The sequence below is a fragment of the Liolophura sinensis genome, chromosome 9, assembly GCF_032854445.1.
Source record: "Liolophura sinensis isolate JHLJ2023 chromosome 9, CUHK_Ljap_v2, whole genome shotgun sequence".
NCBI lineage: Eukaryota > Metazoa > Mollusca > Polyplacophora > Chitonida > Chitonidae > Liolophura > Liolophura sinensis.
In genome coordinates, this window is record NC_088303.1 from 27,375,472 (window position 1) to 27,400,110 (window position 24,639).

General features: G+C 39.1%; 1 protein-coding gene across 1 annotated transcript; it reads right to left on the minus strand.

Moving 5' to 3' along the window:
* Nucleotides 1-586: 586 nt before the first annotated feature.
* On the minus strand, nt 587-23,419 carry LOC135474682 (aminoacylase-1-like). The gene is made up of 16 exons (XM_064754237.1): nt 22,794-23,419; nt 19,310-19,374; nt 18,399-18,503; nt 17,880-17,951; nt 16,784-16,806; nt 15,631-15,707; nt 14,715-14,804; nt 13,652-13,708; nt 12,452-12,525; nt 10,946-10,995; nt 10,519-10,585; nt 9,437-9,479; nt 8,689-8,795; nt 4,929-5,008; nt 4,640-4,700; nt 587-3,035 (listed from the first exon to the last, which is right to left on the minus strand). Exons 1-16 carry the CDS (start codon nt 22,870-22,872, stop codon nt 2,883-2,885), a joined length of 1,203 nt encoding a protein of 400 aa, XP_064610307.1. The 5' UTR covers nt 22,873-23,419; the 3' UTR covers nt 587-2,882.
* Nucleotides 23,420-24,639: the final 1,220 nt, after the last annotated feature.

A 24,639-nucleotide genomic window follows, 5' to 3' on the forward strand; every position in this document is an offset into this window, starting at 1 on the left:
CGTCCAATACGGTTGACGATTAGTATACCATATTAGTTAAAGACTATGTTGTCTCGTGGAATCCCTACTGATCATTTGCTTTGCCCCTCATACTTTGTTGCCTTGTCCAGTGTATATATCAATTTGTTCATTTCATTAAGTAACCTTAAGAATGACGGACATCCGATTAATGATTTGAGGAAACCAGACCATCTCGCACCCATGGGATAAATTCAATGCCGTGTATATGTGAAGATATAAATGAGCCTGCAGTAAGTTCCAGGGATTCAACTATAATGCGAACTCATCAATCGGGATGAAGCAAACCCAAGCCTGTACCGTGAGTCGTACCCCAACTGATCATTTAAGTCACTGTAGCAAAATACTGAAACAACATTGAATACAATTTAGACGTTAAGGGGCTTCTGTGGCGTGATCGCTGTGAGTTCAAGCCCAGCTCATACTGGTTTCCTCTCTGGTTGTATGTGGGAAGGTGTGTCAGCAACCTACAGATAGTTCAACTTCAAAGTGTCTCTTAAGTCGGCAGATGAAAATCTCTGAAAGTTATAAAACTACAACAAGCAGATAAAAGAAGAAAATACATAGATTCCACACAAAGGTCAATGACGCGTCATTAAAACCTTCTGTTTTTATTACTCATTCAAAACACCTTTCGAAGACAAAAATAACTATTTCATATATGGGTTGTTACATACCACATTTCTATTAGACAACTTGGGACTTCAGTCATCTATCTAATCATTATTCAATGTCATATATTCAGTCACTATGACCATATAAACATTGGATGGAATATTGTCGTTCAGATGATTTCAGATAACAAATGTAACACCCGTCCAGTTTGAGCCATCAGAACAACATACATCTATAGGTAGCCATCCACAAGAACGTCCATAATTTTGTCCAAAGAGATGGACAAAAGACTAAACTGGAACTTGATCTGTAACTTGCCATGGTGAAGACATGTACCAAGTTCAATATGATGAACTAAGTTGAAAAACAAATGCCAGAAAACTGATTCGTGACTGTCTGACATATGAAGTGTATAAATGTAAACCTTTTAGCCACCTTTGGTAGCAGTAGGACAGTTATAAGTCCCATACTGGCTGCATACCTCCTCTTCAAAATATCTCGCCCTCTGTCTCTCTCTCTATATATATCATTCAGGGATATATTTCATAGAAAACAGCTACATGTACTTTTCAAAGATTAGATAAATATTTACCAGATACAAACTATAAATTTTATTTAATAATTATAACTTCCATTCATCATAATGTGCCTGATGCGCAGCATTTGCAATAACATAACTTTGAGCTACAGGATGTATATATTATTGGCACAAAGACAGTTTAAAGGAGTTGGGGAAAGGTTGGAAAAGATGTACATATCGGTGGAAGAGGCTACACTGTGCATCCTGTTAAAGTTGGATCACCATGTCATTTCTATTTTTATAGTCTGGATTTAAGCATGCTTTAATATTCTCTTTGAAATTTTCTGCAAATGTTGATTTCATCAGCTTACGGTAAATGTACATGTACATCAAAAGTCTACATTTCTAGTTGTATTAAATACATCCTGGCCATCATTATGCTACAGGGCTAGTTACAATACATCCTGAATATTTCTCAGTAAATTTGTCTTGGCTAAAGCCCAACACAATTAGCAAAATGTCCTAAAAAAATCTGTCCTGAATAAAAGTGAAAAGCACAACACCGAAGACTACAACATAGAGAGTAAACCCAGAGCAGTGAAGACAGCGTAATCGTTGACAAACGGTCACATGTATTACCAGTTAAATCCAGCAACCTGTCAATTTACCTCAATTAATTCAGGTCTTTATTCTGTTTATGCTTAAATAGTAGCAATGTACATGCCCCAAAACCCTTAATCGGAATTACCTCTTCATCAATGTGAATGATGTAACATTTTTGAGTTTCGTCTTTAGATCTTATGCCTACAATTTATTTGCAGGATGATTGCTGAAGGGTTCTTCCATTGAATGTTAAGCTTTCCTGCCATAATCATAATGCTTTTGTACAAATTGTTTACAGGTACATGCGCTGTCAAAAACTACTCTGGACATTCATAGTCACTGATATCAATTCATAATAAATATCTGGTAAAATATCTTCATGGTGCAAAAGCTTGGTCATATGTAAAATGCAATTCATTATCTCAGATATGTTGCAAAAACACAAAAAGCAAGAGGAAAAAAAAAAGAGGGGAAAAGAAAGAAAAATACTTGTTATCAATGCTGAATGAGCAAAAGGTATACACATTTGTGTACATCCAAAAATCACTATGGGTTTTGTCAACAAAAAAGCTATCAAAATAGAAAGCTAATACACTTAAATTGTAAAATCTGAATTCAGCTGAAAAAGACTGACACACACTTGGATGATTTTGGTGCTGAAAAAGAAATTCAACCCTAATGGTGAGGAGTCATCTAGTTCTGTGAGCACCAAAATCGTCTCAAATTAAACTGTTAAGACAGTGATGTGACGAAATCAAAAATATGGACTGATCACAATGGGCTGCCTGTTACTCACGACAAAATAGTCTGTCAGAAATATTACTAAACCGAAGAAAAATCGTTAGAATGTAAAACCAGTCACATGAAATGATGATTATTGCTTGATCATGGAGAATTAAGTCACTTGTTAAAAATTTGAAGTGAATCTGTCACAGAAGTGTTCAACTAAGTTTGTGTCGGACCAGAATAAATGTACAAAAATTACTTGCGAGAAAACTGTCTAGGTGTGCAAAGATATGATCTTCTTATCCATGATAGCAAAATGGTCTTAATCAATCAGAACAACACACTGTCCCTTCATCTTTCTATGGAATAGGCCGCGAACACACAGAAATGGTCTCAGTGATCAGAACTTTGGCACGTTGCCAAGGGAAGTAATCAGCTGTTCATACACCTTAATTCCCTTCAGGAAAACCTTCTCATTAAGAAACTCATTATGATCGTGCAGAAGAATGGGCGTATTGTTCATTGGAGAGAAGCCAATAGCTGGAAGGCCAATCTGAAACAGATAAGTATTTAATGAAAAATATATTGTAGGTATGTTACATCATTTAAAGGAATAGAGAGCTTAAAATTATGACACTATAGGCTGAAAAGAGCACATTTTTTACTACCTGGTGGTGCCTGCTGCATAATTTTTCGATTTTCCCTCGCCATATACGTAAAGCCTGAAAACGGCAAAGCTGGCATCAATCACTGAGTCCAACACATCCTCCATCTTCTGTTGCCTCTCAGCCAATGAGAGTCATTAAAACTACCAGCTCATTCGTGTAAACTCGGAACCTACGTCCAACATTCCGGAGTCACAATCGTTAAGCGGAAAACAAACTGCACTGTTCACTACATTCTGGGAAGAAGAGTTCTACCGGAAATGTATGAAATGCTTGGCAGTTCCGACAGCAATTTTCTGCCTAACACAAGACTTCAGGACTTGTTCTTAAGCAAAATGGATTTTGGTGTTGATTTTATTTATAATTGATCAACTTGCGGTACAATTTTTTTTTTTTTTTATGGTATGCACCTGCGAGAAAATGCATACTCTTTTCAATGGTATTTGTTTGATATTTTCTAAGTTTTCTTCTCCTTTAAACTTTACATGTTTTCATGCTTATACTGAAAGGAGCTATCCATCTCAGAGCTCTAAAACACCAGTCATTTTCGAAACAAGGAGCAGGTGGTTACCATGCCACTGGCTCAATAACCCACGAGCCTCCTACCAATGTGGTAGCTGTGAATTCAAGCTTCTCCTTCGACCATATGTGGGAATGTCTGCCAACAATTACATGTAGCTGCAGATGGTGCCCTGTTTCCTCCTACCATAATGATGGTCGCAGTCATATAAGTGAAATATTTGTTAGTACAGCGTAACATGTATCCTTGGGGTTTACCTGAGTACAGTGTAAAACACCAATCAAATAAATAAATAACTCGACATGACAAGTCCTTGATCAATAAGGTTGAGAGCTCAAATGCAACTATTGCTGGTTCACCTGAACCAGCTGGCATAAACTAGTGGGAACTTTCTGGTAATGCCTTCAGACAATAAATGAACACGCAAAAGCTTGGCAAAATACACTACATGTATGTGGTACCCCTGTTTCCTGATAGAAGTACATGTGCACCAATGCATATGCATACGGACACCCAAGAAAATGTGAGATAGAAAACTGAATTTCTTGGCTAAGTTTTTGTAATTTATATTTAGATGCAAAGCCGTTTTGGGTACAAGAACAGAACACAGGAGTACAGAAAAGCAGATGGCTGAAAAGACAAATATGAGGACGGATGGCTTCTACATGTATGTTAAGATATCTCCGCAAGATATTGGAAGGGTATAAAATTTACTTATTTATTTGATTGGTGTTTTACATCGTATTCCAGAATATTTCACTTCTACCCGACCAGCATCATGGTCGAAGGAAACGGGGGCAGAGCCTGGGGGAAACACACGATTATCCGCAGATTGCTGCAAGACCTTCCCACTTTCGGCCAGAGAGGAAGCCAGGAAGAGCTGGGGTTGAACTCACAGAGACTGCATTGGTGAGAGGTTCCTGGGGTATGAAAAAAAAAAGGAAAGGACAAACACCACCATACAATACCTACCTCCCTAAGAAATCTGCTGTCTGTGCCTGCAGGAAATATCTCTGTCTCATAAGCCTGGTTCCTGGAACAAACAAGTTACGTTTGCCTCAGATCACAGCTCGTGCATGTACGTGTAGAAGGCTTCTAGTCAAAATATCTGTGTGACTCCTTATTTACAGTGAATCTACTCTAGAGAACAACATTTAGGTGCTTATCCTGATAAATGTTTTAGCTCCACTTTATATGCACTTCTCTCAAAATAAGAAATGGTTTTACAATGAAGGGCAGACAACTCTAGAAGGACACTCACATGTTTTCTAGTGTTGAGCTAAATGCATTCCACCAGGGGTCAGACTTGTCTGTAGAAGTTAGTTGATGGCAATTTCCTTTCTGAAATTAAAGCGTAAGAACTTTATTGCACGGAAAAGACATAAGAAAAAAAAAAATTATAGATTGCGTGGGACTTTGTACCACACATCTTTACCAGCCTCCACAATATTTATCAGCCTCTGCAATACCAACTCTTCAGCTGTCCCCAACAGGCACACACCTGAAGAAATTTCTATGTCATACTCTCTGCAAACCAACTTTTAATTTACCTGATCCCTACAGGCACTCACCTAGAGGAATTTTTATGACACACCTTTGTCAGCCTCTGCAAACCAACTCTTCACCTGTCCCCCACTGGCACTTACCTAGAGGAATTTGTATGTCATGTCTTTACCAGCCTTTGCAAAATAATTCTTCAGCTGTACCCTATGGCAACTCACCTAGAGGATTTCATACATGCCATCTATACCAGTCTGTGAAAACCAACTCACCAGCTGTCCCCTAAAGTCACTCACCTAGAGGATTTCATACATGACATCTATACCAGCCTGTGAAAACCAACTCACCAGCTGTCCCCTACAGTCACTCACCTAGAGGATTTCATACATGACATCTATACCAGCCTGTGAAAACCAACTCACCAGCTGTCCCCTACAGTCACTCACCTGGAGGAATTCATACATGACATCTATACCAGCCTGTGAAAACCAACTCACCAGCTGTCCCCTACAGTCACTCACCTGGAGGATTTCATACATGACATCTATACCAGCCTGTGAAAACCAACTCACCAGCTGTCCCCTACAGTCACTCAACTAGAGGATTTCATACAGGACATCTATACCAGCCTGTGAAAACCAACTCACCAACTATCCCCTACAGTCACTCACCTGGAGGATTTCATACATGACATCTATACCAGTCTGTGAAAACCAACTCATCAGCTGTCCCCTACAGTCACTCACCTAGAGGAATTCATACATGACATCTATACCAGCCTGTGAAAACCAACTCATCAGCTGTCCCCTACAGTCACTCACCTAGAGGAATTCATACCTGACATCTATACCAGCCTGTGAAAACTAACTCACCAGCTGTCCCCTACAGTCATTCACCTAGAGGATTTCATACATGACATCTATACCAGCCTGTGAAAACCAACTCATCAGCTGTCCCCTACAGTCACTCACCTGGAGGATTTCATACATGACATCTATACCAGCCTGTGAAAACCAACTCACCAGCTGTCCCCTACAGTCACTCACCTAGAGGATTTCATACATGACATCTATACCAGCATGTGAAAACCAACTCACCAGCTGTCCCCTACAGTCACTCACCTAGAGGATTTCATACCTGACATCTATACCAGCCTGTGAAAACCAACTCACCAGCTGTCCCCTACAGTCACTCACCTGGAGGAATTTGTAGGTCACATCTTTACCAGCCTGTGAAAACCAACTCACCAGCTGTCCCCTACAGTCACTCACCTAGAGGATTTCATACATGACATCTATACCAGCCTGTGAAAACCAACTCACCAGCTGCCCCCTACAGTCACTCACCTGCAGGATTTCATACATGACATCTATACCAACATGTGAAAACCAACTCACCAGCTGTCTCCTACAGTCACTCACCTAGAGGATTTCATACATGACATCTATACCAGCATGTGAAAACAAACTCACCAGCTGTCTCCTACAGTCACTCACCTGGAGGATTTCATACAGGACATCTATACCAGCCTGTGAAAACCAACTCATCAGCTGTCCCCTACAGTCACTCACCTGGAGGATTTCATACATGACATCTATACCAGCCTGTGAAAACCAACTCACCAGCTGTCCCCTACAGTCACTCACCTAGAGGATTTCATACATGACATCTATACCAGTCTGTGAAAACCAACTCACCAGCTGTCCCCTACAGTCACTCACCTGGAGGATTTCATACATGACATCTATACCAGCCTGTGAAAACCAACTCACCAGCTGTCCCCTACAGTCACTCACCTAGAGGAATTCATACATGACATCTATACCAGCATGTGAAAACAAACTCACCAGCTGTCCCCTACAGTCATTCACCTAGAGGATTTCATACATGACATCTATACCAGCCTGTGAAAACCAACTCACCAGCTGTCCCCTACAGTCACTCACCTAGAGGATTTCATACATGACATCTATACCAGCCTGTGAAAACCAACTCACCAGCTGTCCCCTAAAGTCACTCACCTGGAGGATTTCATACATGACATCTATACCAGCATGCGAAAACCAACTCACCGGCTGTCTCCTACAGTCACTCACCTAGAGGATTTCATACATGACATCTATACCAGCCTGTGAAAACAAACTCACCAGCTGTCCCCTACAGTCACTCACCTGGAGGATTTCATACATGACATCTATACCAGCCTGTGAAAACCAACTCATCAGCTGTCCCCTACAGTCACTCACCTGGAGGATTTCATACATGACATCTATACCAGCCTGTGAAAACCAACTCACCAGCTGTCCCCTACAGTCACTCACCTGCAGGATTTCATACATGACATCTATACCAGCCTGTGAAAACCAACTCATCAGCTGTCCCCTACAGTCACTCACCTGGAGGATTTCATACATGACATCTATACCAGCCTGTGAAAACCAACTCACCAGCTGTCTCCTACAGTCACTCACCTGGAGGATTTCATACATGACATCTATACCAGCCTGTGAAAACCAACTCATCAGCTGTCCCCTACAGTCACTCACCTGGAGGAATTTGTAGGTCACATCTTTACTAGCCTGTGAAAACCAACTCACCAGCTGTCCCCTACAGTCACTCACCTAGAGGATTTCATACATGACATCTATACCAGCCTGTGAAAACCAACTCACCAGCTGTCCCCTAAAGTCACTCACCTGGAGGATTTCATACATGACATCTATACCAGCCTGCGAAAACCAACTCACCGGCTGTCTCCTACAGTCACTCACCTAGAGGATTTCATACATAACATCTATACCAGCCTGTGAAAACAAACTCACCAGCTGTCCCCTACAGTCACTCACCTGGAGGATTTCATACATGACATCTATACCAGCCTGTGAAAACCAACTCATCAGCTGTCCCCTACAGTCACTCACCTGGAGGATTTCATACATGACATCTATACCAGCCTGTGAAAACCAACTCACCAGCTGTCCCCTACAGTCACTCACCTGGAGGATTTCATACATGACATCTATACCAGCCTGTGAAAACCAACTCATCAGCTGTCCCCTACAGTCACTCACCTGGAGGATTTCATACATGACATCTATACCAGCCTGTGAAAACCAACTCACCAGCTGTCTCCTACAGTCACTCACCTGGAGGATTTCATACATGACATCTATACCAGCCTGTGAAAACCAACTCATCAGCTGTCCCCTACAGTCACTCACCTGGAGGATTTCATACATGACATCTATACCAGCCTGTGAAAACCAACTCACCAGCTGTCCCCTACAGACACTCACCTAGAGGAATTCATACATGACATCTATACCAGCCTGTGAAAACCAACTCATCAGCTGTCCCCTACAGTCACTCACCTGGAGGATTTCATACATGACATCTATACCAGCCTGTGAAAACCAACTCACCAGCTGTCCCCTACAGTCACTCACCTGGAGGAATTTGTAGGTCACATCTTTACCAGCTTCTGCTAACCAACTCTTCAGTTGTTCCCTACACTCACTCACCTGGAGGAATTCGTAGGTCACATCTTTACCAGCTTCTGCAAACCAACTCTTCAGCTGCTCCTCAAAAGCCACTAAATCTTCTCGGGGGTTTAAACGGATGTCAAAGTCTGAAAACAACAAGAAAATCTGAGTAAAAAGCCATAAATAATATTACATGCATATTTTATCTCTTCATGCACTGCTTCATCGACTTACTTTATTTATTCTTTTGATTGGTGTTGTGCGCCGTACAAAAAGAAAATTTCGTCAGGAGGAAATCGAGTTGAGCTTGGGTGTTTTCGTTACATACACGTGGCTGGATTGGTAATTGTGCTTTGCATGTGATTTCACGCTAACCACCTGTTTCATAGACATCCTGTGTGTGTAAGAAAATCGATACAGCTTGAATTTGTAACCCAAAAGATTTATTTATTTCACTGATGTTTTACTCAAGAACATACGTAACCTAAACGACTGTTGAAACAAAACTTTAATTCCTCTATACTTACAAGCATTCCGTATGACACTTTCCATTTCTATTTGATGATCATCTAACAAGCCAAAAAGTAGTGAGGATTTATTTAATTGATTATTCTTTTCTTTTTTTTTTTAACTTTTAGGTTCATGGTAGAGGGGAAATAACTGACCTAAAATGGTACTTGTAGAATCTCCTGGGAAAAGTTAACATTGAAGATCAAATAATAAAATAAGAGGAGCTTCCTTCTAATTTCCGGTATTCTATCACAGAATCCTAACTTTAAAAACTTACAGGCAACAAACTCATTGGGTACCACATTGACTTGCACACCACCCTACAACATACAAAAGAGGTGCACGTACATTTTACTATATTGCTGTCACACAAAACATTATAACTGTTGTATTAGGGCAGAAGTACAAGCTTTCTTGGTTGTCAAGGTTATTGTACACAAAGAAACCACGCTTATTTCATGGCAGCTCACGTTCACTCAATTATAATTTCACTGATGTTAATTTCAGTCTTCAATAAGTTTCTATGATGTAATATTGGTTCCACCAAGAGATATCAATTCCACAACTTCATATACCTCGGTGGAGTTTACACCAAAACCATGCATCATGGATGCCAATAGCTTTCATAATAAAACAGTTGCCCTCACCTAGACAACTCTGGGCAAAAGTAAACTTTCTTGAAGAAAATCATATCAGAACTTATTTCTACCTTGAAAGCGAAAGTGAAAGGTGAACATACTTTACCTATTTGTACACTGTAGGGGTTCAGTCCAAACTTTACATCTACATTTATTAGAGTTAATATTGAATCAGACTTTTACTCCACACTCAGCATTTATCAAGAGATTATAGCGGACTGATTAATTGGTATTTAACACTGAATTCAAGAATTTTTCACTTTATATGACGCCAGTCAAGGTTTTCGGTGGAAGTTATTTATAAACTCATACCCTTTGTCAGGTACTGGACAATTATTTATTTGTTTATGTGATTGGTGTTTTACGCCATACTCAATAATATTTGACATATATAACAACAGCCAGCATTACTGAGGGAGGAAATCAAGGATCTACCATCCGCAAGTTGTTGCCAGACCTTTCTATGTACAACTGGAGATGAATTAAGTCAGTATGAGCTGGACTTGAACTCACAGCGAGCACAATGGTGATATGCCCCTGGGTACCGGACAAACCGCCTCACTTAAAGGGAGTCACAGTCAAACCAGTGAAAACTAGACTCTAACAACGCCCTCACTGTTCCTCAGGTGACAGTGGAAGCGAGCTAGTGCTTTCACAGTCTGAGATGAGAATATTGCGCGGTCACTAAGGTCAAGACATAACTCTGAAAGATTGACTTTACCTCTAACTTGGTTAAGTTCACGGTGGTAACATCTCCTAATTTCAGACAGCTATCACAATCCATAAATCTGAAAATAAACCATGTAAAATTAATGGATCAAAAGTCTTTAACTTAAACTCACAGCGACCGCACTAGTGAGTCCTAGGTCATTGTACCCTGTTGGTATGCTGGCCACCTCAGCCCTTATTGTGAAAATTATGCAAGACATTAGACCATTTGTTGCAGGTTGGTGGGTACCTCTTGATAAGTTCTTTTTCAACATATTCAATTGCTTTTTATGCTGTGGGCTTATTTTAAACCATTTAATTTTAAAGAATGTAATGAGCATTGAGGCTAAACCTATCATTTTTACATGATATTAAAATGAATGGTAAGAGTACATTCCAAATCTTTCTCTACCACAAAATTTTCAACCAAAGTCAATTACTTTTTCTCTTCCTTGGCTCGCAGTTCAAGCAGTCTAGTCATGACTTTATGCTGTAAAAAGAAAAAAAACAAAACATTAAATCTTATGTGAAATGTCAAAGGCTAAATGTTTCCAATATTTCTGAACACCACATTACATTATCTATTTTTTCAAAAAAAGGAGATTAAAAAATGACTGTACCTGAAAATGCTCAATCACTCATTTGTCAGTCAGCCACATTACAAAACAGCTACACAAAGATCTGGATGACATTTTGTGCACAGGTGTGACCTGGATAACTGACCAGTCCTCAATATTGTTGGCTGCAATCAGGATCTCAACTTTTTAATTAATTCTCCATTAATAAGACAGTTATGAGATAAATGCAGAGTTTTGTCCCTTTGTAGCATTCACGGCCATGTATATTTTGCTTAGTGTGGCTCAGTTCACTCAGATGTAATCAACCAAGGCATAGATAATAATGCACAGTGAAGGTTGAATATCATTAACATTTTTAGAGTGAGATGTGAAAAAGAGAACACACGAGACACGAAGCGCTGGACAGGTTATCATTTCCACCTTTCACAAGAAAATATTTATAATTTACAACATTCCCTGTGCAATATAGTATTTATTATTTATACTCTGGCAATATCACAATTCTGTGTATTTGAACAAGTTTAAGTAATATTTTCAGCTGTAGGCCATCTTTGACCACATACAACGTGACATCGCACATGACGTCTTGTTGTGTGACATAGGAATGTTAAAGCTGACGGAACTTGTCATTATGACGTCATTCCGCTGAGCTTGACATGGAATGTCATAAACCTAAACGGTGTTTGGGTGTGTAATAACAAAAGTGATGTCTAACTTAGGCACTGAGATATCACTTTAATCAGTGCAGAAAATCCTGATATCACACAAAGTTGATTATTTAGGCTATGTTTACATCAGGTAGATTTATCACGTGCTGTGCAGTCAGTGGTTTACTCTGGACACTTCATTTTACTCCATACATAAACCTGTCTGCCATTGTAAAGTGAGAAATTATTAAGCACACCATTAAACACCAGGGGGCCTCTATGGCTTAGTTGGTTAGCACACTAGCACAGCGTAATGACCCAGGATCCTCTCACCAATGCGGTCAGTGTGAGTTCAAGTCCAGCTCATGATGGCTTCCTCTCCTTCCGTACATGGGAAGGTCAGGCAGCAACCTGTGAATGGTCATGGGGTTCCCCTGGGCTTTGCCCGGTTTCCTGCCACCTTAATGCTGGCTGCTGTCGTATAAGTGAAATATTCTTGAGTACGGCACAAAACACCAATCAAATAAACAAAATAAATAAATTCAGGGGTGTGAATACAATTTAGAACTGGCAAATGAAAGTTGGACCATCGCACATATCTTGAACATACACTGATAATGTAAAGCTTTTTTTTTCTTATTCACATACAGACATGTAGCCAATAAGTCAGAAAATAATATTTTGATTTCTCTTAAATGTTCACGTTTTCAACCTTACTCACCACTTTCTCTGCAGCTGTGTCCTGGATAAATCTTGAACCATGGCCTGGTTTTCCCGGACACTTCACCCGCAACCCTGTAACACAGGCAACAGCCACACGTGATCATGGCAACCTCTATACTATAAGCAAGATACCATACCAACAACTATTACTGTATCAAACTGATATGAATTCCAAATCAGAAAACACAAATCATGAATGTCATTACAGGTTCCAGAATCTTAGTGATTCTGGTCAATATGAAACATGCGTGGCCACCTTGCATAAAAAAGTAGTTAACCAAGGCATTTAATTATTCCAAATGTTACTTGATACTGATTTTATTTTTACCCATTTATACATGATTGTTGATTAATGCTCAAGAATATTTCATCTAATACACGATGGGGAGAAGTTTTATGGGCAGAGAAAATTTTTTTACATTTTTTTATTCGTTTGTTTGATGTGTAACATCATACCCTAGAATTACTGCGTATTTGATTTATGAGAGGAAGAGACTAGACTGTCTGAATTTTTTACCTTAAAGCTGAAAAAATGTACTTTAAAATGTCATCATTTTGTGAGAAATGAAACCCACAAAGTTAGGGCATCCACAAAAGAAAAGAATGGCAATGAAGATGCTATACCTGCTTGATTATTATATTGTGTGTTTTTGAGACATTATACTGCCCAATGATCAGCTGAATGTGCCGCACAACTGTACAATCAGATTTGCAAGATATGCATGTTATGAAAAGAGTTCTGTTGACAAGTCAAAAAAAACTACAACTAAACAAAAGGAATGGCTCACTGCTGCACTATAAGCCTTGCATGAGAAGTAGTTTAGTGGCCTAGTGGTTAGCAGTGCTAATGCAGCATGATGACCCAGCAGCCTCTCACCAATGGAACCACTGTGAGTTCAAATCCAGTTCATCCTAGATTTCTCTTCAGTCATTAGTGAAGGTCTGCCAGCACCTTGAGGATGGTCATGGGTTTAGCCAGGCTCTGCCCAATTTTCCTCCCAACATAACTGCTGGCCAAAATCATATCAGTGAAATATTCTTGAGTAAAAAGGTACAAAGCTCCAATTAAATAAATAAATAAATAAATAAAGTAGTTTTATAAGCACTCGCAGGATATGTGAGGATAAATTACATAAGTACAGAGAGAGGTTAAAATTACCAGCCACACATTCTAGTACCGCTGACTATTATTACCTACACCAAGCTGATCGCTCTCCATAAAATACAGTGTAGCTGTCAGTGGGATTTGCCAGGCCTGAAACACAAAGCACACCAGTGCCTAATACATGTTGATACTTCAACTGTTTTTCAGTTAAAGCTTAACTTTTTATTTCAGATGACACATTATGCTTGATTCTGGCTTTTAACCAGCTTATAGAGCCAATTAAAGAGGGCCAAATGGCAGTTCCAATTACATCTTCCAAATCTAAGAGTGATTTTGACAGGAAAGTGATAAAAGTCTAGCATAAAGAAGCACAAGACTAAAGACAGAGTAATCATACTTGTCAGTTTTGAAGACATGTACTGTATTTCACCTAAAGTTTAGCATTTTTGAAATGACACATTTTACTTGATTCTCAGTGCCAATACATGACGTTGCATGATGAGAACTGCAGTTTTCTCAACCAGATCACACATGCCAGCTAACACATTTTATTGGATCACTTAAGAGTAAGTGAGTAAGTTCAGTAAGGATGGATTGATTTCTTGATGTTGGCATCAGACATATCATTTCAGGTATTTATATCCTTCTGAAAGTGCATTTTTACACACCACACTATGAGTGAACTAGAGTAATACTCATATTTGTGTAAATGTATGAATGAACCAATAAATGATAATGCATGATGAGAACTGCAGTTTTTTCAACCAGGTCACACATGGCAGCCAGTTTCCTTAGTTGTATAACTTTTGAACTTTTTACACCAAAACTTCTACAAACACACAAGTATTCGTTATTTTTTTATTTTTTTTTTTATTTGACTGGTGTTTTACTTATATGATGGCAGCCAGCATTATGGTGGGAGGAAGCCAGGTAGAGCCCAGGGCAAACCCACAACCATCCACAGGTTGCTGGCAGACCATCCAACATTGGCCCAGAAAGGAAGCCAGCTTGAGATGGATAACTCAACATGACTGCGTCAGTGAGAGGCTCCTGGGTCACTGCGCTGCACAATCGTGCTAACCCCCTCGGCCACAGAGGCCCCGCACACACACATATGAAGGTTAATTATGATACAGATATTTTCAAGTATGTTCACCTTCATCTAAAACAAATCCGACATTGAGCTGTTTGAAGCGCTCATCCTTGACGAAGACAGCCATGCCTGTGTGACCTCCAATCTCCTCATCTGTTGAGCATATACCATTGTGCATATAAGCAAACTGTTGTGACAATGAAATGATGTAAACGGACAATCAAACATTCTATAAATGCAAGTTTCAAAATAATATCTGCGTAAAAATATCCTGTAGGCCATGTTCGGATTAATCGATAGAAAAAGATGTAATTTACAGTAAAAAAAAAATCAAATGCTACTCTTATTAATGTTTAAAAAATGAAATATGCATATATAAATATGTCTGAACTATGTCATCAAATGGGATGAACATCTGTAAAGACCCACAACATATACTTTAAAATGATGTCATCCACGGCTCATGGTTGTGACATGAGTTGTGTTATGAGTTGTGACACGAGTATGTTCCACACCATGTGTCTCTGATCTTAGACGCGTTCATATTCAACACTGCATGCAGTGGGAAAGTCCAAAGTATATTAATAAACATAATTTCATACTGAGCTTTTAAAAACGAGTGAATGACAACATTCTGACTCTTGCAATGTACATAGCCTTGAAATACATGTAGTAAATTAATGAGAAATTAAAATGCTTCATGAACCATATTTTAGCACATCTACATGTACAAGCAGTTCATAGTTGTTCAATGCTACTACCACCTGATGTACCCTTAGCATGGCTTAGCAAAGTGCCTTAAATTCAACCCCGTGAATGGCACAGTATTTTTTAATATGTCGAATTTTTACTTCAATCTGCTCAGAAAAACCATGTGAAACCTCAGATGTTTATCTTTATTTTCAAATGGTTGCATAAACACCGGTATATGTGATGACTTCTACCACAGTGAGGATATAGAACCGCTGAATGTACAAACCTGGTACAAAAGACAAGTGAATGGTTCTCAGCAATCTCTTTCCAGAATTCTTCAATCTCCGGATAGCCTCAATGTACCTGTTGTCACACACATGAGCATTCAGTTCTGGGAACACTTTAATTTGTATCATAACTCTTCCACTTCATGCAGAACCATAACAAAGTATAAGTAACAAAGAAGCTTTACTGTCTTATACACTCAACATCCTTTTTTGATGAAGTGTTAATTTTCCATTGAAACATACATGACAAATCATTTGCTGGAAACAACTTTCACAGGGTTCCCACCCCTAACTAAAAATCAACTTTAAGAACTTTAACCGACAATTCAGCCTCAAATTTGAATGACATTAAGCCTCAGTTTTTAGGGAATTAATACTACTTATGAATCATAACTGAGGCTTGTAACACAAGTGAAGTAAGAACGCACTGGGACAGGCCTTTGAAATCAGGGTTAGCAGTTAGTTTCAACCATTTATCTGTCATATCTATTCATAAAAAAAATAACATCATGTTGTTATAACCTACACTAAAATGATACAAGAACATCTATAAGATCTATTAAAAAATGCTTTGCATCTTAGAACAAGAAGGTTCAAAATATTTAATTAAAATTTTAGTATCAATAGGATGAAGATTCTGATCATGCCTCATACCAAAGAGGTTGAATATGCAGGGCTTTGTAGGCTATCTGGATAGGTGTTCTGATCATGTCTCATACCAATGAGGTTGAATATGCAGGGCTTTGTGGGGTATCTGGACAGGTGTTCTGATCATGTTTCATACCAATGAGGTTGAATATGCAGGGCTTTGTGGGGTATCTGGACAGGCGTTCTGATCATGTCTCATACCAATGAGGTTGAATATGCAGGGCTTTGTGGGTTATCTGGACAGGTGTTCTGATTTTGATTAAGTCTCTCTTTTTTTTCTTTTTTCACCACAAATTATTCTTACATGTAAGAAAAACCATTTTTGTGTTTGATCCAAATCATCATGCAAATAACATAATTAAGTACTTAATTGTATACATTAATTTCACATTCTTGAATTACAGTGATTAAATTTTTTAGGCTATGAGATTTGCCCCCCTACATATTGTTGTTCCACAAAAACAAGTCAAGAATCAAGGTAAACCTGCTGTGAATAATACTCACTGTATTCCTACACACTTCATATCCTGCAGAGGAATAAATAGTACATGATTATAAGCAGCTGGGTAATGATAATGTATGCAGTATACTTGACACGTACAGGATATGTGTGTTATCATACTGTCATGACACTGCAGGATAGAAGGCCTTTGACTGTCACCACATTTTAACATGTGCATACACATGTACATGTAGTGGGTTACTAAGTACAAAGGGCATCCGTGGGTGACGGGGTTAGCACCCCAGCATGGTGCAATGACCCAGGAGCCTCTCACCAATGCAGTCACTGTGAGTTCTAGTCCAGCTTATGCTGGCTTCCTCTCCAGCCGTACGTGGGAAGGTCTGCCATAAACCTGTGAATGGTTGTAAGCTTCCCCCAGACTCTGCCCGGTTTCCTCCAACCATATTGCTGGCTGCCATAGTATAAGTGAAATATTATTGAGTACAGTGTAAAACACAATCAAATAAATAAATTTAAATAGCAGAACCAAGTGTTCTTTGGGACTTCTTTGTCCTTAAATATACATCCTTTTTATTTTGTAATCTACTCATGTACATCAGATTCATTAAAAGTTTGTCAAAAAAAAACTGTTAGCCACAGCTACAAAATTCAGAATGAATAACTTGTATTCCACAAACCTGTTTAAGATATGGATGTCAAAATCTATAATGCTTCATGTTTGAACCAAAGAACCGAAGAGTGCATGCACATATGCAATTAAATAAACTATTAAGGGGTACTGGTAATAAAAAGCATTTACCAGATCATGTGTTCCAATGAGAACAGAAACCAGTGTGAGTGCTGCTTTTGTGCAACGGTGTAGCAGGTAAGAATTATTATCAACTTGATTTTGACATATCTTCACTGACAAATTAATGCTGAAAATTGTTTTTTTATATGTCCTCACTGAAATATTTATGATAAAAGTTGTTTTTTTTCCCCTTAAGAGGAAGTCTACTTTAAAGCCTTCAAACATTCTTTAAAAAGTTTTATCGTAAATGATTTATGATTGCATGGTAGTGGTAATAATCCCCCACATCATGACATGTCACAATGTTCCTGAAACCATTATTTTTTGCAGTGAAAAAATCACCTTACCTGCGATCCACGGGCATAGATATCTCCATTATCCATCTTATCTGCACTGAAGGGATCTACTTTCCAGTGTTCCTGGAAAACAAAACAACAATGGTTCCAAGTCTTCCTCAAGCAAACAATAATCACAGTCCTTCTAATAAAGCACTACCATATAACTTAAGAGTTCATTGTAATTAACTTCAAATTTCAAGAGACAGTGTTCACAAGCCTTTCATAAAATTTATCTTTAATGATTCCATTCCAACGACCTTGAAGAAATAGGTCAAGGTCACTGAAAACCAACAGGGTTCTTCCTCACGACAAAGTGTAAGTGGGGTTAAGTTTTGTGAACTTGGAATGAACTCTTTAGGAGGATTGTTAATGAGAAAATCCACTGAAGTACTATAATATCCTTGGCCAATCCTGGCCACATGGTGTGAAAATCAAACCAAGAGACTCCAACCCATTTGTTTAAATACTGTAAATGGCTTGCTATGGGTTTTCGAAATCCAATTTCTGCTCTCATACTCATTATCTTACCATGAAGACAGGCACAACATCTGTGTGAGAGTTGAGTAAGACACTGGGCAGGGACGGGCACTTTCCTGGCCAGCTGAGTACAAATACACGTCGACCTGTGCTCAGCTGAAATAAATAATCCATTAGAAATTTTACTATGATGCAGTTCCATTTCACTTTGAATTGAATGTGTCAAAATAATAGTAATATATCTACAGCACATCGTTCGTTTGCTTGAGATGAATTTACAACTAGTCAACTTCTAAAATCTGACAGTGGTACCCTTCATAACAATAAGCTCACACTCCAGTCATCCAGATAACTGACACTCCAGCTCATACCTAATCAGTGAGTCACTGTGAGTCACAGTAGATATACATGTACACCATTACCATGAAGAAGACACCATACAGCAACATGACACCTTAACATAAGTAGATCACATGAGATTTAAGGGTCTCTTATAAGGTACAATATGATGTGCATTCTTTACATAAAAATAAGGCATGCATATAAAATGTTATTACAAAGATTGAAACAGTGTTTCTGTGTTTCCTGACATGACTTGACATGTGCCCCGCCCCTTTGACCCCAGTGACCTTGGCATTGTTCAAGATTTCTGTACAAAATCTGCTAGTGGTGGCAGTGATGTAAAGAAAAGTGAACACATAGAGCTGTGCAATAAGAAACATGATACAATACTGGTACATGAATATTTAACCAATGAGCCATTTTTAACCCCTTCTTTGTAAAGTAGATGTTCTGTAGTTTGGGAAATACAGATCTCTCCCATTCAAAGTTACATATAACTGGCATCTGCCGATTTCTGTGAAGCTCTAGATGGGACTGGATCTACACCACAGATACATTGCAGATTTATTAAAGTCAACATGCATTTTCACCCAAAATTATTTACATGTGGGGTTTCTGACCTGAATAATCTGGTAAGAGAGGTCCAACTCTTCAGCCATCTTCGTCAAAAAGGCCAATGCTCCATCTAAGTTTACAAGATATTATTTTCAGCCATACCAATGACCATAAATACAGTCTGCAGGGAGATATACATGTAAATGATGCAAACGATGAGGCTAGATCTCCTGAAAGGTCATATTAAAAATTTGATAACAATGCATAACCTGAATGACCTGCAAAAGAAGACCATACTCTAATCTTAAGTTTTATTGGGATTTTGATAAACTAAATTAATTCTATTATTATTTATCTCTCAATGCTAATATTCTTAAAATCCTTACTAATCTTAGCCAAAAAGAAAAACAAGAGAGTTCCCAACTGACTTTGTAAGCACTCTGGGACCTGTCTCCCATTTTACCATAATTTCATTAGGTGTGAAGCATCGGTGAACAGCTTTGAAAACAGACATGATTTTTACCAGTTTTGGGGAATGGTGTTTGCTAATGACTTTTAAAATAAAATGAAAATAACTACTATTTTGAAAGCTTTTAAAGTGATTTATCAAGCATCAAAAATATGGAAAATGGTATCTTGCATTATTTTACTAAAGTTTTTCTGCTAATTTGTAATATAAAGGAAAAAGTTGTAGAGAATTGTTGACAAAAGTTCAGGTGAACTCAATATGTAATCCCTTAACAAATATATTCCTATTTATATGGTGGATATAAGGAATGAGGCAGTTGATTACCATGGCAACTGCTGAAAGGCATGACCTTCTGTATCTATGTACACTAAGTCAAAAACATACAAACTGTAGCAGAAAATGGGAAAACAGCAATCTGGCTACCATGACCACAGAATGGACAAATGTGATTTAGTGTGACACACAATTAAGAGAGACAGATTTCTTGTGCTTATACTAGCAGTAGCTTTAGTGGAAATTTCACTTTGTTGTAGAGTGCTGGGCCCAGTTTCACAAAGACGTACATGTGAAATAATCACCCATATAGGACAATGATATGGTAACAGTTCTTTTGGGAGAGTGGAAGGATTTAAGTGGGGAGCTGTATAACAGGAGTTGGTTTCCACTGCTTATACCAGCAGTAGCTAGTGGGAATTTCCTTTTGGGTAAGGTGGTAGATCGAGGGCTGCTCTTCGCCTGTGGAGAACTGAGTTCGAATCTTGGTGTGATCGTCCCACACGGTAAATCCTTTAACTGTTACAAATGTATTGTCAGTGACTGTGTACATGCATGTATCCACTAAAACTTTATCAGATAGGGCAATAATATAGAACATTTAGGACCTAACATGCGTTTATTTCAATCCATGCACATGCTAAACAAACGGAGCTGTAGCCCCAGACACTAATATAGTCAGAGAATCAGACAGGCAAAATATGATACCATACATCGATAGGATTCCATAATCCGAATGACAAAACAATATTTATCATAAAATGACGGCCAAAAGAAACTTTACAAAGAGTCTGAATCAATACATTTTGCCAAAGCAAAAAACTGGATGACTGAACTTTATATTGAAAAGACCAATGACTTTAGATATTGAAAGTCTTGAGTAAGAACGGACAAAGCAGCCCTCAAATCATTTTACAAGCGAACAAACAGAGCAGGGGTAGAAAAATAGCCATTCCATCTTGGTTAACAATGGCCAGAGTATACAAAAAGTTGATGATTTTTAAAATCAGTCATTATCAAACCCAATCAATATCGCATGTGGCCACCCCTTGCTTCCATGCATGAAAAAACTCTCCGACGCATAGAAAAAGTCAGTCGTCTGATGAGATGATGTGGGATTCGTTGCCATTCATTTTGGAGAGCAAATGCCAGTTCTTCTCGGTTGTCTGCAAGGTATGGCCGTTGTCTTATTCCACGACCCATGATATCCCAAAGGTGTTCCATGGGGGACATATCTGTGGAACGTACAGGCCACTGCAAGACGTTGACACCATTGATGTCCAGGAACTTCTGCACAACTTGAGTTGTATGGGGTCTGGTGATGTCATGCTGGTACAGGACACCAATTGGCTGCTGTTGAAGGAATGGCAGGACAACAGGATGTAGAATTTCATACACGTAATGTTGAGCTGTTAGGTTCCCGCTGATGATGACCAGTGGTGTCCGTTCCTCTCCACAAATTCCACCCCACACCATCATGCTGTCGCCATTAAATGGTACCACCTCCTGGACACACGATGCAGCTGTTCGTTTGCCTCTTCGACAGTAAACTTGCTGTCTGCCATCGGTTCGAAACAGGCAGAAGCGGCTTTCATCCATGAAAACAACACCTTGCCAATCACGTTGCTGCGTACAATTCAAGCCCATCACAACCTCTAGCGAGGATGTTCGGCTGTCAACAACTGCCCTCTGAATGGCCGATAGACCCTAATTCCCTGAGCCATGAGTCTCCTGGATACGATCTGCCGACTGTGACCTAAGGCATTGATTGACGATGACGTTACTGTCAGGAAGCGGTTCCTCAGGTGTAAGGTGCGCAGGTACCATCTTCTCTGGGCATAGTTACCCTAGGCCTGCCTGTCCTTAGCCTGTCTGATGTCTGCCCTGTCTGTCTGTAACGTTGCATCAAGTTTGACACCGATACACGAGAGCAGCCGAAGGTCCTTGCAATGTGGGTATGGGTGGCTCCCATGGATACCATACCCAGGCCTCTCTCGTGTTGTTCTGGAGTCAATAGAGGCATTACTTTAGTCAGTGCGCAAGTCCAGCACACTGTGTGCAACGTTTTTATACACTTATTACATGTACAGTTGTGGTCATCCCTGGGTCATGTGATTTTTCAACTTTTTTCGTTGTCTCAAAACAAGTTCGTGTGGGCGTATATGACGCTTGTCGCACATGGGAACATGCTTCGTACAATGTTTTCCTAGAATAATTTGGTAATAATTTGCTGAAAAGGCTGGTTAAATTTAAATCACGGAGTCGTAAAGTTTCTTTCGGTCGTCAGTTTATGTAATGAATGCTCTGTTATAGTAGGACAATGAGTTATCACATGGAAAGACACTTATATCATTTGTTTTTCCATGCACACAACACAAAGCTCTAAGAACCGATGTAAATCTATAGCCTAAGCATGAGGATGCGGAATGACTGATATCACTGACATCACCTGTCATTCAATCCAACTGTACAACACTGTAGACTACTTCAATTAAGTTAAACATTTGAAGTCTATTTTCAGGTAAATTTTAGAAATTGATGAAAATAGACCTCAGTGTTTAATTTAATTAAACACTCTAGGGTAGTATTTTATTCCATGGAAAGATACTTATATTATATTGAATGACACTAATTTATCATATACGGTAACCTGGACTCAGTGTGCTACTTCCGAGATTCATCCAATCGTAAAGGCGTGTGCGTCTTCATTTCAGGAACGCCCTAAGCGACTTGCCGAAAGTCGGAGGTATCAAACTGTGTTGTGCATTAAATTAAAAGCGGCCAAGATAGTACCATTCCTCACTAACCATAGTCCGGATTCGGCTGGACTGTTTTGATACGCAAATATTCCCTGAAGTTTGTGACTGCCTGATCTTCGCCCGCCATCCTGACTGCCGACTACACGAGTAGTACTGGGCAGCCTACATCCATGAGCAGCACGTCCAGTTCTCCTGGTGGATGTACTTCCGTTCCCCTCGTGGATGTAGGCTGACGAAAACTGTTGGACTACACAGCAACTACGCTCTCCAATCAAGGCCCAAGTCAAAGGTTGAACTTACAATCGAGTCGAGTAAACAACCCAGTCGCATTTCTTTGCAAATTTGCATCCTGATTGTTGTCAATACATTCAAGGAACACAGAACAGTATACAGCGTCTGAAGCAACGACTGTCAAAATGTTCATTGTGTGCACATAAATAACCCGTAGTGCCGTCCCCACATAAATGCACTTGTATGTGTTTTATGAACTGCGTTCGACGACGGCAGAGAAGTTTCCGACAGGTAAGGGAGATAACCGTGGTTTGACGATTTACACAGACTCGAGAGCAGCAACATGCTAGACTGGCGCAAAGAAGTGAGCAATTTAAGAGAGCATCTCCGCATTAAAACGGTTCACCAGAATGCGGATTATGGTTAGTGCAAGGAACACTGAACAGGACACACTTTCAATTTGAATGGCAATGCTAGAACCTAACTTTTTGAAACAATTGCTCTGAGGGCTAGTTGACTTGCCAGAAAATCCAGCAACTTTTCGATATATACATGTATGTATGCTGAAAAAGGCGTGCCCGTTCATATGGTAGGCCTACTGTGTTATCCACCTGGCCAATACCAGTGGTGCGTGTATGCGGCAATAAATAACATCATGTGTCTGGTTTCAGAAAAAAATTTACATGATAAACACAATAATTTATCCAATAAATACATAGCAAAAATATGCTTCAAACGTTTAAATTAGATGAGACAATTTTGCCAATACCATGTTTCTTTGTAAAATTGCTAAATGGTAACACTTCTGGAAATGATGAACATGTTTCTAAGAGGCTGACGACATCTGACATGAAGGTTTTACGCTGCTATCTTTGAAATGGTCTGGACAAAAGATCAGCAGAAAAATAATGTGTTTGGAGGGCATGCACTACCCAGGCTCAGAGAACATTAGCATACAAGCAAAACTAACTGATGTATGAAATTTGTGTGTAATCTTAACACAGCAAATGGGAAATGACTAGGCCCTATATACCTGCTTTTAAGTGTGCTTGCATTTCTTATATTAGTCGTGTAGCCATTATGGTCCTCCCTGCTCATGACCTGTGCAATCACAAATAGAATGGATGGAATGATTTACTGTGCCCAAAAAGGGCAGCCATCATGTACGTTTTCCTTGCCCACATATAAATGTATTTTCACTTGCATAGGGTAAGTGGACAAGAGGTAAAGAAATATACGTGGCCGATGACGAAAAAATTGTGCCGTTATTTTAAACCTCATCTACCTCCCCTTGTACTGTAACTGATCAGAGATGTTAGTGAATTTTAAATGTCAGACACCATATTGTGTTGTAATTATGCAGCCTACCATGTAACTTCATTTCTAAATTATAAAAAGTTTATAATACATTGTCGATTAAAAGGAAGATCATATTTGATTTACTACAACTATAATTCTCTTTCTATTTGTCATATTGTTTACATGTGACCCACGAGGGAAAGTTGCAATGTGGAAGCCTTTGTGCTCCCTCATTTGCCTGTTATCTTGTCGGGCGGATGGTTTAGACCAATGACAGATTTCCCCACATTAAATTCTCTAACTTGACATTTCTAGGAAATACAGGCTCTGGAGATTTATTCAGTAGTCAAATGCAACTCAGTTT